This window comes from Hippocampus guttulatus, chromosome 17 (genome assembly GCF_054856545.1).
Source record: "Hippocampus guttulatus isolate MCC_2025c chromosome 17, RoL_Hgut_1.0, whole genome shotgun sequence".
Classification (NCBI taxonomy): Eukaryota; Metazoa; Chordata; class Actinopteri; order Syngnathiformes; family Syngnathidae; genus Hippocampus; species Hippocampus guttulatus.
The window spans coordinates 4053889-4069845 of NC_141277.1; the positions used below are offsets into that span (position 1 = coordinate 4053889).

A 15957-nucleotide genomic window follows, 5' to 3' on the forward strand; every position below is an offset into this window, starting at 1 on the left:
CTTTTTAAATGTTTTTTCCCCCCCGAGTACCACGTTGATGCATCGCTAAAACAATAAACCCAACAATCCAATAAAACCACTCACGTTTTGGAGATGAAAATATTTATTTGATGTATCGCAAACACATCCGTGCCTCGTAGAGCCAGTCTACGAGCGTTTTTTTTTTTTTTTTTTTTTTAACGGTCCAAATTCACGGTAGTGTCTCATTCCGTACTAAAGAAACAAAACCCCAAAACTTGACAGTAAGTTTAAATCTTTGGCAAGAAAACTTTCAGAGGCTCATTCTCGTGCACTTTGTCCAGAAAGCCCAAGTTGAAGTACGGAAAGAGCGTCTCGCTGAAGATCTCCCTGAAGGTGTACAGATGCGTCATGGTCTCTGCATTGTAAAAGGACACCAGACCTCTCTTGTAGTCCAGGTACACCCCGATCCTGGCCAGCGGCTCCTCCAGGGACAGAACGGTGGGCGGGGACGTTCCCGCCATGTACTGTACGCCGTAGGAGAGCGAGAGGGTCCAAAAGCCGTTCGCCGGAAGAGCTTTGATGACTCCTTTTCTGGGGACCGATTCCCGGGCCACGCCCAGGGTCCACACGGTGCTGCTGTAGACTTCGATCTCCCAGTAGTGCCGCCCGTGGGTGAAACCTTGGCTCCCGAGCAGCGACAGGGCGGCGTTGAACCTGTGCGGGTTGTCCTCCACGGCGTGGTTGAAGGTCTGGTAGCGGACGCAGGTCAGTGACGAGCTGAGGCTGAGCCAAGGGTTGGCCGTGCTGGAGTTAAAGGTAATGACCGCGGGGACTAAAAGGAGATGTCACACGGCAAAAGCGTTTCACGGAGATGAATATGTTTGATCGCCCATCCGTCCATTTCCGACATAGCGCTTCTCCTCGTTAGGGTTGCGGTTGGCATGGAGACTATCCCAGCCGACTTCGGAAGATGCTAAAATTGTCCAGGGGGCAGGAATGGGAATTGTCTGTCCTGCGATTGACTGGCAGCTGTCAGATGAGATGGGCTCAGCCTAATGAGTACAAGCGCGATGGAAAATGGACGGATGGATGCAGCTTTCCCGCCGCTTTCAGTGCTCGTTGCCAGTTGTCAAGGGTTTTGATTCTCCTACCTGGGTAAATGCTGCCTTTCATGGATTTCCACACTCGATACTGCAGAGGCCCCGCAAATCGGCCTTCGCACAGACTGGGAGGTACAAAAGCCGGCTTCTCAAACTTCAGCGAGGGTCTGCCAACAAAAGCAAAGCGGCGCGATGAACGCAAATCCCCGGCAGCACTTGAACGCAAGTCTTTCTCGCTCTCACCTCTGCAGCAAAAGTTTGATGCTCTGAAATGAGAGAGGAGGAGGAGGAGAGAAAGGTGATTACTTTTCTTGTATACGACATGACAGAAGGCTTTCCCCCCCCCCCCCCACATTACATCGTCTGCCCTCACGCACTTAATCCCACCCACTGAGAGCTCCCCGCGACTTGGGGGGGGGGGGGGGGTCCCGCGGCCGTCAGTGGCTCAACAAAACTCCCTATGCCCCCCTTGATCCACAAGTGAGCTCACTGGCCTACATCCTGTCCAGCAGAGACTCCTTTGTTATCGGGACGCGGGAACGACTCGACCCTTGAAATGTGTCCGCGCCGCAGAGTTTGGCTTCCTTCAGACCGTACGCAGACTCGACAGGAAAGGCAAAACAGTCCCACCCAGTTCAGTTTCATGTTTTATGTCTGATGTACTTCAAAATGAAGACCTCAGCGTTTTCCCCTCCATAATCACCTCCAGAGAGCTGGCTCAATACAAACGACCCAGCCGGGGGAATTCCATTTGACTTTACCCGCAGCAGAATGAAGGGATCCTGCTCCCTCAGCTTGTCTTCTATCTCTTGGAGCGCTCTCTGCAGACGGGAGATCTCCACGCACAGTAGGGCCTTGTGCTCGTCCAGGCGGATCAGCTCGCGGCGCTCCTCCGTCTTCAGCTTGACCTGTAGCATCTTCTCCTCCTGGTAGAGGAACTGGTGCAGGTCGCTGAACTGCGCCTCGATGCGTTGCTTCAGGTCAGCCGTGTGCTCCTGCGGCGAGGTGGCAAGTCACACACGTTGACCCCCGTGTTGCTGAATCTCATGCAAGTTACGTAACCAACGTATTCAAAACCCCGCCGATGCGCTGCGTCGGAAAAGTTCCAAGAAAGATATAGTGTATTTCAAACCTCGCTTTCTACTTGTGCGCCATTTACAGCTGATTTATTTCGCATCCTGTAAAAGAGGTTCCTCAGCACAGAGAGAGGCGCATGGTCAAAGTATGTTGAGGTATGAGATAGGCGTGCACAAAGTTCCTTTAAAAGAAACTGCAAGATCTCCACTTGCGGATGAGGTCAATTTGTAATGAGAAACACCGTCAGTCAACCGGGACGCCTAACGAGGCGCAATGCGGTCTTCCAAATACAGTAAACGAGACTTGCCCAGCATGAAACTGAAGATCTGCCCGTTTTTACGCATATGCCCCTCCCCACAAAAAAAAAGGGTTTGATTAATTTTCCCTCCAATCTGGGCCAGATGATCAAGCGGCCTGTTTACAAAGAAATTGCTTCATGCACCGTGCAAGGAGATTAATGGTTGCTTCGCCATGGCGGCGCACCTGCTAACAATCCCCTGAGCATCTGACACTTCCTGCCGGAAAATAGCATTGTGTGATTTTCAATGACAGCGCCGCAGAGGAGCCTAAAATGTTTCCTTTCAGGTTGAAGGCGTGGCGGAAAAGTCTGGCAAGTGCATTGGCCTCCAAAGGCTTTACTTTGAAGGGGAACACTTGGAGTGTGTATGTTTTTTGTGACACCAGTCCTCGGAACTTTTCTGGCACACCTTTTATATGTACCGGAATGTGACAAGCACGTACCATCATCATGTTCAGGAGTGCTGTCCTCTCACCTTAAGATTTTTGACTTCGTCCTCAGCTTCCCTGTCGCACTGCATGGCCGTGTTGAGCTCGGCTTTGAGGGAATCCATGGAGCTGTTCAGAGATACCTAATTGGATCAGGAAAGAAGAACCCTTGACTACCTTTGCACCGGGACCAAAGAAATCAGCGTTTTATTTTCGGTTCGGGTGGGCTCACCCTGTACTTGAGCTCTGCGTCTTGCACGCACATCATGGTGTGGTTCCTGTGCTCCTGGGAGATTCCACACACAAGACACACCAGCTCTTGATCCTCCTCGCAGTAAAGCTTCAGCTCCTCCCGGTGCCGGCTGCAGCGCGGAGCCGGAGACGGAGCCGGAGCGGGCGCCTTCTCCTCCGCGGCCGCGTCGGGTGACCCGGTCCCGCCGCCGCTCTCCTCCAACCCCTGACAGTAGCTCTCCACAATGTTGGCCACGATGCGGTTGGGCCTGTAGCTCTGCCCGGGGAACACCTTCCTGCATTGGGGACAGGAGCCCGATTCTCCTTGGCTGCGGCCCCTCGGCCCGGTCCAGTAGCCCTCGATGCAGCCCTGGCAGAAGGTGTGATCGCAGGGCAGCGAGACGGGCTGTTTGAAGAGATCCAAGCAGATGGAGCAGGTCAGGTCTCTGCTGATTCTGTGCGCGGAATTTTTGATGGCGGGAGAGTGGCGCTTCTCCATGGCCGTCGGCACGCCAAAGTCTCCTTCCTTAGCCTTCCAGCTCTTCCTCTCTTGCTTGGCCCCTTGATTGAGCTTCTCCACATTCTGCAGGTAAGCAGACTGGATTTTCTTGACTTCTTTCTGGTTCTTGCTCATGTCTCTGCCTTCGGTTGCTGAGCGCGCACACACTGCTGGACTTGTTCTGTCTGTGGCCTCCTTCCTGTTGACGGTGGAGAAGTGCGTGTGACTGGAGGGAGGGAGGGGTGAGGGGGGGAGCAGCAGCAGCCTCTCACATCCGTTGATAGTGAGGGAAATCTCCTCCTCCTCCTCCTCCCCGCTAACCGCCTCCTCTCTCCAGACAGTCACAACACATCTCAGGCAGGAAACAAAGGCGGGATACAGGACTTGAGCCGCATGTTTGTTTTAACCGCGTCTGGGCAGCGGCTGCGACAAAACTCCAAGCCGCAGCCCTCTTAATCGTCAGCGGGGGGGGGGGGGGGGGGGGTAAATCCCCTTCATGTGCCACTGAGGGCATTTCAAGATGAATCGAGTGGAAGCACGGAGCAATCTTTTGAGATTGCCATCAGTTTGTGCATAAAAGCGCGACAAGTACAAACAGGTTCTCGCCCAACTGAACGGCCGCATGGACATTCCCTCTCGACTTTGTCCGCGTTTCTATCACATGTTTACGTTCTTTAAGGGGCTCAAAACATCTGCGCAACAACCATCTTTCTGCACTGGTTTATTACTCACGGACGCGTAATGACGGGCCGCTGGAGGAAAATTGGCAGTCCGCCTGTATGTGTAAGAAGTAGCTCAATTCCCATCCAGTCTTTGTGCGTGGGAGTATTGTAGGGCGGCAACAATATTGTTTACTGGGAGCCAACTGGTCATTAAATGTGTCACAAGAAAAGGTTTATTTGCAGTTTTTGACCTCGACAAGTTACGTGAGACAAATGAGGGCACACCTCCTTGCAAAAGGCCATGGTGAGTTTGTTCCATCAAACGTGTTTCCCCGTCATCACGCGCTCGAGTAAATCAGAAAAATCACCCATCTGTGACAGATGGTCTTAAATCGGACCGCAAATCGTCTCGGTAGACGTGGGAAAATTTCCGACCATGATAACAATTCATCCATCCAGGCCCTGAGGATGTAAAACAATCTTCACACATACAGCATTTTGTGCTCCTTCCAGATCATTCGACATTGTTTTCTATCCACAGCAAAATTTTCCAGTTGTTCTTTGGAACACCCTGGTGCAAGGTCTGTGTTTTGTGAACGGTGTGAACGTTACTTTGCGCAGGTTAGACCCGGTCCGGTGTTGGTATTTTCGCAGATGAGTGGCGAGGTCTGCGCCGCTGTGGGAGTGATCACAACCAACGTCAATGCGGCACACTAGTTGCACACTGACAGTCTCGGCATCGGCGAAGCACGCACAGGGTGGTTCAAAACATCAGCGTCGTGAAGAGGGCACTTGGAGAACTTGAAGGCTTTTTGAGATGTTTGCTTAACCCTTTGGTTCCAGCAGATGGCGCTGTGCTTGTTCTTCTTTCACCCTTGAAGCGAGAAAGTAGCAAAATAGCACCAAGCAACATTTACAGTATGCCTTTAACTTTTTTCGAGATCCAACCTTTTGATATAAAAACGGAATATTTTATTGAAAACTCTCTGGCACTGAAAGGTCTCTTTTCATCCAATTTGTTTTATATTTAACTCAATCATATTTTCATGTATATTTTTTTAATTCTGACACAATGGTTACATGGACAACATTCCTGTTGACTTTCCTTCCCCTTTCTCTCCTACTCTTAAGTTACCAAGGGAACAACATAGTATGCGGTATGCCATTGTTTCTTTATTTGGCTTGATTCGTCCTAGAAACAAGTGGCAACACAAACAGGTGGTGACCAGGAAGAAGAATCTGAGCAATTCTTTTGACTGACTATGTGTGGCTGTGTCTGCTCATGTTTTCTAATATATACTCGTATATGGGCTATTTGTCGTGCAGTTTAGTCGACTAGTCGGAAAAGAATTTGGGGCATTTGCTGCCGCCATCTTGCTCAGTGTGCTGTTTTCTTTCTCCGTAACCCACATCAGTATACGGTCTTTTTTTTAAAATGTTTTAAATGAGGATGGATAGCGAGCACAGAGGTCTGAGCACATCCTCTCAAGGCTGAGGTTCACCCTGATGCTGCGTCTGTTTTCTCCAGATACTACGGCTCCATCCCGTTTTCCCAAATCCTGCGTCCAAGACTGAATGAAAACATTAGATTGTCCATCGCCGTTTGTCACGTCCAACCTACATGCCATCCATTGTTAGTCTAGACTTTGCGATCTACAGAAGTGTGCAATTGGCTAATTAAAATAAAATCTGCTGTATAGGATGTGAAGTGCCGCACACAGTTAATTATCCCATAACCTTCTGAGGTGCCTGATAAAGTGTGTGTGTGTGTGTGTGTTTTCGGAGGGGGAATAGCAAATTCTGTTCATGTTAATTAAATGAGTGGACAGATTATGGCTGTAGAGTTAATTAAAGATTGTGCATTAGTATTCCCGTGCACCGCACAGGTCATTTTTGTGGTGTTACTTTTTTATATATTTTCTAGCATTTTTGTTTTGAACCAAATTTTGAGCTCAAAGAAGACTCGTCAAGAACTAATATGACAAGCAAAAATGTCTCCGTTACGGATACAGAGTACGTTGAGAGTGGGAACGCAGAGCTCTGAAGTAAACATTGTCTGGATGCCTGAAAAGAAAGAATACCCTCCCCCCACCGGTGTTCAGAAGAATGAAAATAACACCGCGTCATTTTTTGTTTCATAAAATCCTATATTCCCATGATCTCATAAATGAACGATATTACGTCTTAATCCAAAAAAGAGGGAGGACTTTTTCTCTCAATGGATGGTAATTATGGGGCAAGGGTATTATTTTTTTTGTTGTCCAACTTGGGATCCTCCCTGTTATTTGTACAGTATGTGTTTTGACTCAAAACAAAATGCTTGTTTTGAAATACCACTTCTTCATGGTTATATGAGAAAAAAAACGTTTGTGGCACAACCACTGAGAGTGCAAATGTGTTTTCTAGCTCTGTGTGTGTGTGTGTGTTGGGGGGGAATGCAACATTCATGCAGGGAAGGAGAAAATAAAAGCAGCGCTGTCACACGCACGTCTGCGCCCGGGCACATCCACTGTTAAACTCGGAAATTGGAGGCGCTCTGGAACTTGCGAGGCTAAAAATATCTCCGACGTTTGCATTGGGGAGGCAGACCGCCGTATTGCATATTTGGAATGTGCTAGTGAAGACATCATTGGCTCGCTGTGTATTAAAATGGCAGGAAAGTGCTTTCATATTGTCAAGACCGTGAATAGAACATTTTGTTGCAAATTAATTTGTGACTTTGTTGTCGTTGAGCTTTCACTTTTTGGGCACACGGCATGTGTCATGTCTGTCTGTTTTGTTTTTGTTTTCAGCGCCCGCTGGAGTGGAGGGCGTTTCCCTCCAGCAGGCGCACCTGTTCCGGGTTGACCAATTTAAGGACTGCCAAGCTGCCTCGTCTCTTGTTGGCCGATTGACCTCGCTCGCTGTTGTGCTTCAAGTGTTCGACCGCTCGGTATCTTTTATAGTGGCTCTCGTTTTGTCAAAGAACTTTGTATTTTCATGATTCCTTTTTATTGATCTTTGGACTTGTGATTGGTTTGTGTATTCTTGGTGTTCTCTTGTACCTTGCCTTTGCAAGCGCTTCTTGTTTTACGCATTGGTTTTGTTTTCCTGACTGCATGTGACCAATGATTTCAGTTTGTACTTTGTTTTTTTTGGGGGGGGGGGCAGTTTGTCTGAGCCTGCATTTCTGGAATCCAAAACATTATTCGGTTTGGTTCAGAACCTGGCTGCATCAGGGTCAGTCACCACAAAAAATATCCCAATTGAGCAACTTTTTATTTTTTTAATTGCCTTAAAATAAATCGCATTTTGGGGAATTTTCCTTTCAGTGTGTTTCTTTGAATTAACTATAACTTTCACAAGCAGGAGAAACTTTTATATTTTCTTGGCAAACATACTGTACCTGCATTGCTTGCAGATGTATTGTCTTTTATTTATTTTATTTTTTAATTTCCTTGGAGAGGCAGGACTGAGCTCCGACCTAATCTAATCGGATTTCATAACATACTGTATGTCTGCACGTAAACATCCCACAACACCCCTCCTCTTCCTCTTCCTGCGCAGCTTCCATCAATTTTTATCTGATGTTGAAGTCAGGTGAGTGAGCAGATGTGCTGCTCCTCCTCCTCCAACTACTAACTCCTCGCATCTCTCGCTCTCTTTCTTTTGCGTTTGCATTCAGCTGCAGCTCACCGAGGGGAATCTGGAGAACATCACAACAGCTAAGAGGCAAACGGGCACCATGCAGGTACTGTACACTGACTTTTCATTCACATTCATTTCAATGAATATGTTTAAGTTTATCCAGATGTTGAATACTGAATCTTTTTTTTTCTTCCCTGTGGTTGTTTCACAATCATCTGCACACGAGACTGATCTTTAATGAATAATTCGTCAATCAAATCACTTTTGCCTCGCATATTTTGATGATAATTTTCAAACCCAGGAAAGAAATGCGGGCTAAGAAAAAAAATATATATATATATATACATACATGTTTCTGTAAGAGGACTCCTGTGAATTCATCTTAAAATGAAGTCATCTTTTTGGCGTATCATGCAACACGTCACGTTTGCGTCCAGATGAATGTGTTTTTTGGCAGTTTTCAATGCTTTTTGTGCCCTTGCGATAGCTTCTATAAATGGTCTAATCTTTTATTGATGCAATTTTAAGGAGTGTGAATAATTGAGCGACGCCACGCATGTGTGCGCGCTACGCCGTCCTCTTTTCTTAGTCAAACAGAAGGGACAGCCTAGCGCCCCCACACTGTACGGCATTTTTAATTCATGTGCATTAAAAAATATAATAATACTTGGGTTGCATTCACGAGCATCTTTTCCAAAGAAAGGAGTTGCCAATCTAGTTTAGCTTAGTAAACCAAATAAAACTCTGTCAGGTACGATGACTTCTTGCCCAAGATAGAAATGCTAACATAAAAAAGAAAAATGGTCTCAACTCTCTCAAAATTCCGACACAATGTTCGCAGTGGCTCTGTTATCACTGAAATATTCATCTGGCTGCACAGTCGCCTGAATGTGCTCCAGTGTCGGATGACATGAGGAAAATGACAAGAAAAGGTGTTATTTTTAGAAGCACTCTGGACACAGAAATATTAGCCATCCACATCATCATCGGCTCAATTTGTAAGCGATGTCTCAACATTATGCTGGCTAGAATCTACTTTTCAGGATCAGGAAACCCCGTTTAAACTTCACTTGTGGCTCTTAAATGTCATTTGGATTTGCGGATGGGAGTCCATGACACATCCACATCAAACGTGTCTGAAGGTGGTGTTTGTGGTTGGACCCCCCCCCCCCCAAAAAAAATACATGTTAAAACAAAGTTGTGCATGGAGGATCATTCAGCACAGCAAAGGGGGGGGGGTGACTAATAGCGGGAGATTAATGTGGAACAGACATGTCTGAAGTGAAACCATAATTAAAGTCTCACGCAGTCTTTGCTACGTCTATTTGTGTCTCCTTGAAGGCAGAAGACAAGGAAGTGGATGGCGGTCTACTGCCTGATGGGAAAGAGGCGAGCCCGGCCGGACAGGCCGAGGGCTCCAAGTGGCAGAGACCCAAATTTTCACGAAAATCTCTCATGAAGTGCTGTCTGGTCAAGTGGATCATCGCGAGCACCACTCAACAGGGACCAGGTAGTCTTCCCCCCCACAATTTAAGTCGCAAATCATCTCTCTACATTGATACGAATAGAAGTGCAAATGATCTATGCCAATGCCCCCCAAACCCCCTCGCCCTCCCAAAAAAAGTACCTACCCGCGAGCCACCCAAAATGTCTCTGTGACATACTTTCAAAATACTGATTTCAGCAGCACAAGAAATGGGCTGCGTAAAGTGTACTATAATTATTCATCTTGATGGTATTATGACAAAAGCACAGACATATCTTACTAAGACGCCTGGAAATGGTTTTAATGGATGGGGAAATAAAATCATAAGGAGTCTCCTTTAAATAACTTAAAAATAAAATTACTGACCTTTTCCACGTCAAACAGCGTTGTGTTTTTGTGGCTTCATATTTCCTCCATGGCATGTTGGCCATTTTTTTTGTCATGTCGTGTAGTTGCAAAGCAAACTAGTTGGAAGTAAATGTGACTTCATATCGTTCTGTACTCGGAAGATGATATTTTGTCCCTTCACTGGAGCATACACAATCTGACATATGAGCGTGGGGTTTATTCTTAGTGTTTCACCGGTACGCAGACATTTTTCTTAATTATTGACAGTGGCCTTCTGTGGAGTCTGCTGTGCACTCGACGGGCAGGAGGAGCGTCTGTTTCTGCATGTCTAAGCATTAGCGAAGCGCCAGAACCCATCACTTGAACTGACGTGCGCACACACAGCACTTGCTGAGTGGCAAATACTGAAAAGAAAAAAAAACATCTGGACTGGTTAAATGCCCAACTTAAGCATTTGTAACTATCTGATCGCCATCTACTGGTCAACAGGCAAAACTCCAACAGCAAATGACATTTCAAATTAATAGCCTTCAATGGCTGAAGTGTGAGAATGTCCAACTGGACACTTTTTATGCCAGCAAATGGGAGGTGTTTGTGGTGGGTGTTGTTTTTTTTGTTTTGTTTTTTCATAAACTGTAACTTCTCCAACATCTTTGAGTCATAAGATGACAGACTTTCAAAGCGACCTCACAATCTCACTGTTATGTGTCATTGTTGTGATACTGGATTATTTATTTGGACATTTAAATGTCTGCTTTATTCAGATGGACAGATAGATACAATAAGAATATTTACGGATTCTTATAAAAACGCGGAGGTGAAAAGTAGAGCAAGTCAAAGGAACAGCTCGTGATCCAAAGCATATCACATCATGTGTCAAACATGGTCGAATCAGTCAAAAGTGGGCCAATAAGTGAGCAAATCGGCATATGATCAAAAATGCCATCGTACCACTTTTGTCATTGTCCAAATACTTGTGAACGGCACTCGGGCTGACGGTAGGGAATCCTCCAAGCCACAGGAAAGTACTTTCCACAGCCAACAAAATGCCCTGTCCTACATCTGTTCCCCCCACCCCCCATCAAAGACCGATAAGTTACCTCTTCACAATTGATTCGCCCTCTGCTACTTAAACGGAGGCCATTATGTTATGCCGAGTCAGCAGTTGTCCACCACACCTACCTTTTGTTGCCCCGTTAGCACGCCGACAAACACACACACACACACACACACACACACAAAAACAAATGCTACGATTGCTACGAGCACATGGATGGAAGGCGGAATGTTCAGGGCATCCCCGACGACGTGCCCGCTTTGCGTATCTGCAGTACTTTAAACAAGGCGCCGTTTAGCGGGCCCGTTAAATGTGCTTTAAGCTCAGCGGTATCGACAGGCGGGCTCCCTCACTCTTAAGTGCTGTTCGGATATCCCCTGCATCAGCGGATATGTGTTGTTGTTGTTTTTTTTTTTTTTTTTTTATTACAACTTTGCATCCTTGAAATGACCAAGCAAATAGAGACGGGCAAGCTGAAACGATCAAACCTCCCAAACAAGCACGCACACACACACACACGTAGGTGAGAGGAGATAGTGGTGGGTCGCCACCACGAGCAATGGAGGCCGGTTGTGGATCATGTGAGGGGATCGATGCTTGTCAACATCATCCGGCAGCATGTGGTGGAATTCTACTTCAACTTTGCGTCTTTTTGCTGGGATTGTCTCCGAGTCTGACTCCTAACTGCTGATGTTTACGTTCAGTTTTGTTTTTGTGTGAGATGCCATGATGGGATTGGATGGCATGGAAATTATTGCCGTGGTCGTTGTTGTGGGGATGTTTTATTTTGTGCTCAGACAGTTTGGGATGTGTGAGCCTTTGTTGCAGGAAGGTAAGACACGCTGACTGTTCGGTTCACCAGTGAAGATGATGCTGTCATCTTCCAAAGAACTATTAAAAATATATATATATATATTGCATGTTATGTTTATTATCGTGGCTCTGATTTGCTTTTGGTAAAGCTGCCGCAACTGTTGCTCGAAACGGCTCTCATTTTTATGTAATGAAGTCCGATATCATGTTAAAGTTCTCCCGCAGTAGCAAACGACATGTATATGAATGTGTTATTCCTTTATTTTCATCGTCTCTATCTCTCCCCTGGTCTTGTCTCTTCCCACTGTGCATTTGTGTTGCGCTCTTTGTCAAGATGGTGAGTATGTTTATTGTTTACACATTACACATATTTTGGCACAATTCTCACTTTTCATGGTGGACATTTTGAATTCTGAATAACTCACAATGCAGACATTTACAAAAAAAAATATTGTTGTCTGGGGTATGTAGTTGTAAAGATAAAATGTCACGGAATTTTTTTTGGGGGGGGGGGGGGTTGTTTGCCACTTCAAGTGTCGGGTATCCTAAGTGAGAATGATCCACACTACTTGCAACTAAATAATAAACTGCATCCAAAGTGTCCAAAATGAAAGTCGAGTAAAAACTGCTCGGAATAGTCGCTTATTCCTTTAGCATCAGATGCTATGAGCTGTTTTCCCAGCTTTTATTTTTACATCTTATTTTGTATTTCCCACACACTTTCCTCACATCGTCTTCCCTACCTTATGTTTTGCATCCGGATGGAAAGCATTACAATCTTTTGCCTTCCATTTCTCTGTGGTAGATCATGTTTTTTCCTGTTATTGCCGTGTCTTCACATCCCCCTTTTGGCTTTTTTTTATTTCTTCCCTTCCCTCTGGCAGATAGCATCGACAGTGACCTCGAGCTCTCCATGGTACGTCATCAACCCGAGGGTCTTGAGCAGCTCCAGGCGCAGACCCAGTTCACCAGGAAGGAGCTTCAGTCCCTTTACAGGGGCTTCAAAAATGTAATCAAAGGTTTCTTCTCTTTTCTGCATGTGCACTACAATGCTGAGCTTGACCTCTCACGTGATTTATGCCGTCCACGGTGCGTGCTAATGCATGTGGAGAGTTGCAGGTTTTTAGTGCACTTTAAATGAATTAAACTGTAATTCACGTGGAGACAAAGACGACAAGTCAGCTTTGCCAAAATACATTAAGGATCCGTGTCATGAGTTGTGGTCAGGAACCATTGCTGTAAGCAAAACCACGTTGCTTATACAGTGGAATATCTAATGCCCGACGCAATCTGTACCGAGACACCTGCATTTTTTTTGGAGTGAGTTTAGCACTCAAAGTTGCCACAAGATGGCGCCAAAGCCCCGGCTTCCTATTAAGTATGTTGAAGTAATATGACAAGCGAGAGACGAACATCTTTGTAAGCCTTTAAAAGCTACGGTAGGTTTACCCTGTGCTTTTAGCGGAGATTCGACACACATTACAAGAAAATTTGAATATTTATCTTCCCACTTGTGTATTTCCCTTATTGTTAATCATTTCTGTTTCCACAAAAAAGGAATGTCCCAGTGGGCTTGTGGATGAAGAAACATTCAAGACCATTTACTCACAGTTCTTTCCTCAAGGAGGTAAACGTGATGATAAATGTCAGTTTTGACTCACATCATCAGCAATGGTTTATTGATTGGTTTGCATTATATTGAGAGCTGGCTGGTTTTCTATTGTATTAAAATGTGCAACCTTCTCTTGCCTGCCTCCTTTCTCAGATGCCACCATGTACGCACATTTCTTGTTCAACGCCTTCGACATGGACAGAAGCGGCGCCATCCGATTCGAGGCAAGTTTCGCGCCCTCTTTTTATTTACAATTTCGAAGACATTTATGAGCTAAACAAACTACTTTCGCAGGACTTTGTGCTGGGCTTGTCCGTGCTGCTTCGAGGTTCGGTGACGGAGAAGCTGCGCTGGGCCTTCAATCTCTATGATATCAACAAGGACGGCTACATCACTAAGGAGGTTGATGCAACTTCTAACCTGTGTGAGAAATGTGGAGCTAAGACACGGTCACTCAATTCCAGCATTGGGAATATATGAATTATTGTATCTAGGATTATATATTAAAACGTCTACACACTGCCACCGTAAATGTGACATGAAAAAGAATGTCAAGAAAAGCCGACTGGAACAGCGCGCCCTCTGCTGTCCACAGGCTGCATCTGCAAGTGACACAATTTTTTAAATTATTATTTTTTTGCTTCCAAATGACATCATTCTGATATATGATGCATTTCTTTTCAATGCCAAAATGTAAAGGCAGTGTTCTAGCTCCATGGAGAAACCCTTTCAAACGAGACGGTTATGATTTTTTTGAGTCACGTTTCAATTGTTTTTCTTGCAGGACATGTTGGCAATCATGACATCCATTTATGACATGATGGGCAGGTACACCTTACCGAGTGTACGAGAAGATTCCCCATATGAGCATGTGGAGAAATTCTTCCAGGTACGCTGGACTGTTTGGTCGAATCCTTGTTTGGAATGAATACACGTAAACGAACATTTTTTCCAGAAAATGGATCGGAATCGTGATGGAGTGGTGACCATGGATGAATTCATAGACATCTGCCAGAAGGTAAACACACAATACCAGTCAGCGTATGCAGCGTTGTGTATTACACCTCGTTGGCGTTTTGTCGTTGTAACAGGATGAGAGTATCATGTCTTCCATGCAACTCTTTGAAAACGTCATCTAGCTTCAGGAGGAGGAACTGGAAACATCTTGGGGATCACCGTAGGTCCCCCCCCCCCCCCCCCCATATATTGGCCGTAGTAGCTGCAGAGAATACTAGGTGCCAATTAGAAGTCAGGTGTTTTTAGGGCAGGAGAGCTTTACTTTTTTCAATTTTATCTTTGACAACTAAATGACACTTCTAATTCATGACATCACATATGTCCCTATGATTGACTGGCAACCAGTCTGAGGTGTTAATCTAGCAGTGTAAGAATATGTGGTCAAGCTGAACAAGAAGGCACACTCAGTGATTACCTTACTTATATTCATTTGTTTGTTTTGTATGTGTGGCTTACAAATTATTTCCTGCAATTGTGACTTCATTACTGCATGAGGGTAGTTTAGTGAGTCGGTAAATACAAATTCAGGTTACATCACCATTGTAGGAACAGAACCCCATCGTAAACGAACCCATGTACTGGTTAGTTTGAGAGGAGTTTTTACCCGGTTGGGGGGGGGGGTTTCTTCGTCACATTGCCGTCTGGTGCCATCTACCTCTTGCATTTAATATGGATGTAATCAAAGATTTTTTTTTTGTTTCTTTGTTTTTGCACCGATTTGTTGTGATGCATCTCAAGCTGCATAAATAAATGTGTGTAGACTTATCTGAGATCAAATCACTCTCTTCCCTAGTACACCACACAGAGTCGTATGTTCATTTTTACAATCAAGTAATTAGAGCTAAAAATGAATACAACCGATCTTTATGCAGTCTTTGCTGTGACAAAGGAGCTTCACATGATGGCAGGAACAAGTGTGTGTCTGTCGCCAGTTTCCCCTCAGAGGCAAGATGATAGATATTAAGCAGCACTGCCAATAAAAGGGGTGGTGGGGGCACAGTTTGGTGTTTCATTGAACAGAAATGTCTGTTAACAATCAACTCTGTTGTTTTACATTCTGTGTGCGGCAAAACATGCCGTGCAAACGCGGCTCCGATTCATGAAGTCATGGTTGTCTGCTGTGTTCTGTAAGATGAATCATAGGCCCTGAAGCCACTCAAGACTTCCTTGTGATTATGAAGACGGAGCATATCAAACAACCAGCAAGTGGTCTTTTTTCAGTGGGTGGATATAGAGTAGGAAAGCTAGCTAGCTAATTTAATGAGCAACACTTACATAATTTTGTACAAAGTTTTCCATTGTAATCAGTGTGCATGTCCCCCCCCCCCCCCCCCCCCGAGTTTCCTTGGGAAAGGTTTTGTCCTTGAACAACTTAACGAAGACCACATTTTACTGTCTGCTCTTGGGAAATCAATAGGTAATTGTGGAACATGGGGCACGGTTCAAGGGTGTTTATGGTATATAGTACATTGTTTTGTCAAGTGAAAAGGAATGTTTTCTAAGTCACACAACAGAAGTACCAAATTCACTTTACAGGGCCTTTTTAATCCTAATGGTCATATAAGATAAGATATCCTTTATTTGTCCCACACTGGGGAAATTTACAGCCTCCAGCAGCAAGAATGTAGGCAGAAAGAAGAAGAAAAAACAAACAAACACCGTTCAATTAAGTGCGATATAAATACAAAATGGATAAATCGCAGTGCTTTTCCACATCATTTAATTATTATTAGTATTATTG

General features: G+C 45.2%; 2 protein-coding genes across 3 annotated transcripts; one reads left to right on the forward strand and one right to left on the reverse strand.

Moving 5' to 3' along the window:
- Positions 1-91: 91 nt before the first annotated feature.
- Positions 92-3906, reverse strand: trim69 (tripartite motif containing 69). The gene is made up of 6 exons (XM_086135686.1): positions 3097-3906; positions 2912-3007; positions 1823-2056; positions 1305-1327; positions 1113-1228; positions 92-793 (listed from the first exon to the last, which is right to left on the reverse strand). Exons 1-6 carry the CDS (start codon positions 3727-3729, stop codon positions 249-251), a joined length of 1647 nt encoding a protein of 548 aa, XP_085991812.1. The 5' UTR covers positions 3730-3906; the 3' UTR covers positions 92-248.
- Positions 3907-4798: 892 nt separating this feature from the next.
- Positions 4799-14981, forward strand: LOC147191562 (calsenilin-like). 2 transcript variants are annotated; one of them, XM_086135693.1, is made up of 9 exons: positions 4799-7986; positions 9225-9393; positions 12472-12596; positions 13145-13214; positions 13353-13423; positions 13494-13601; positions 13984-14088; positions 14155-14217; positions 14291-14981. In XM_086135693.1, the coding sequence occupies exons 1-9, from the start codon at positions 7981-7983 to the stop codon at positions 14336-14338; spliced, it is 765 nt and encodes a 254-aa protein (XP_085991819.1). In that variant the 5' UTR covers positions 4799-7980; the 3' UTR covers positions 14339-14981. The 2 variants fall into 2 exon arrangements, with proteins under 2 accessions (XP_085991819.1, XP_085991818.1); XM_086135692.1 differs by having other exon boundaries at positions 4806-7986; positions 9225-9396.
- Positions 14982-15957: the final 976 nt, after the last annotated feature.

Bases quoted from the DNA above. Each gene is read 5' to 3' on its own strand.
- LOC147191562 (XM_086135692.1), top strand. The intron at 13,602-13,983 runs GTTGATGCAACT...TTTTTCTTGCAG, and splicing joins ACGGCTACATCACTAAGGAG to GACATGTTGGCAATCATGAC. The intron at 14,218-14,290 runs GTAAACACACAA...TCGTTGTAACAG, and splicing joins TCATAGACATCTGCCAGAAG to GATGAGAGTATCATGTCTTC.
- trim69 (XM_086135686.1), bottom strand. From the start codon at position 3,729: ATGAGCAAGAACCAGAAAGAAGTCAAGAAAATCCAGTCTGCTTACCTG. The intron at 3,008-3,096 runs GTGAGCCCACCC...TGATCCAATTAG, and splicing joins ACGCAGAGCTCAAGTACAGG to GTATCTCTGAACAGCTCCAT. The intron at 1,328-1,822 runs GTAAAGTCAAAT...CTCTCATTTCAG, and splicing joins ATCCCTTCATTCTGCTGCGG to AGCATCAAACTTTTGCTGCA.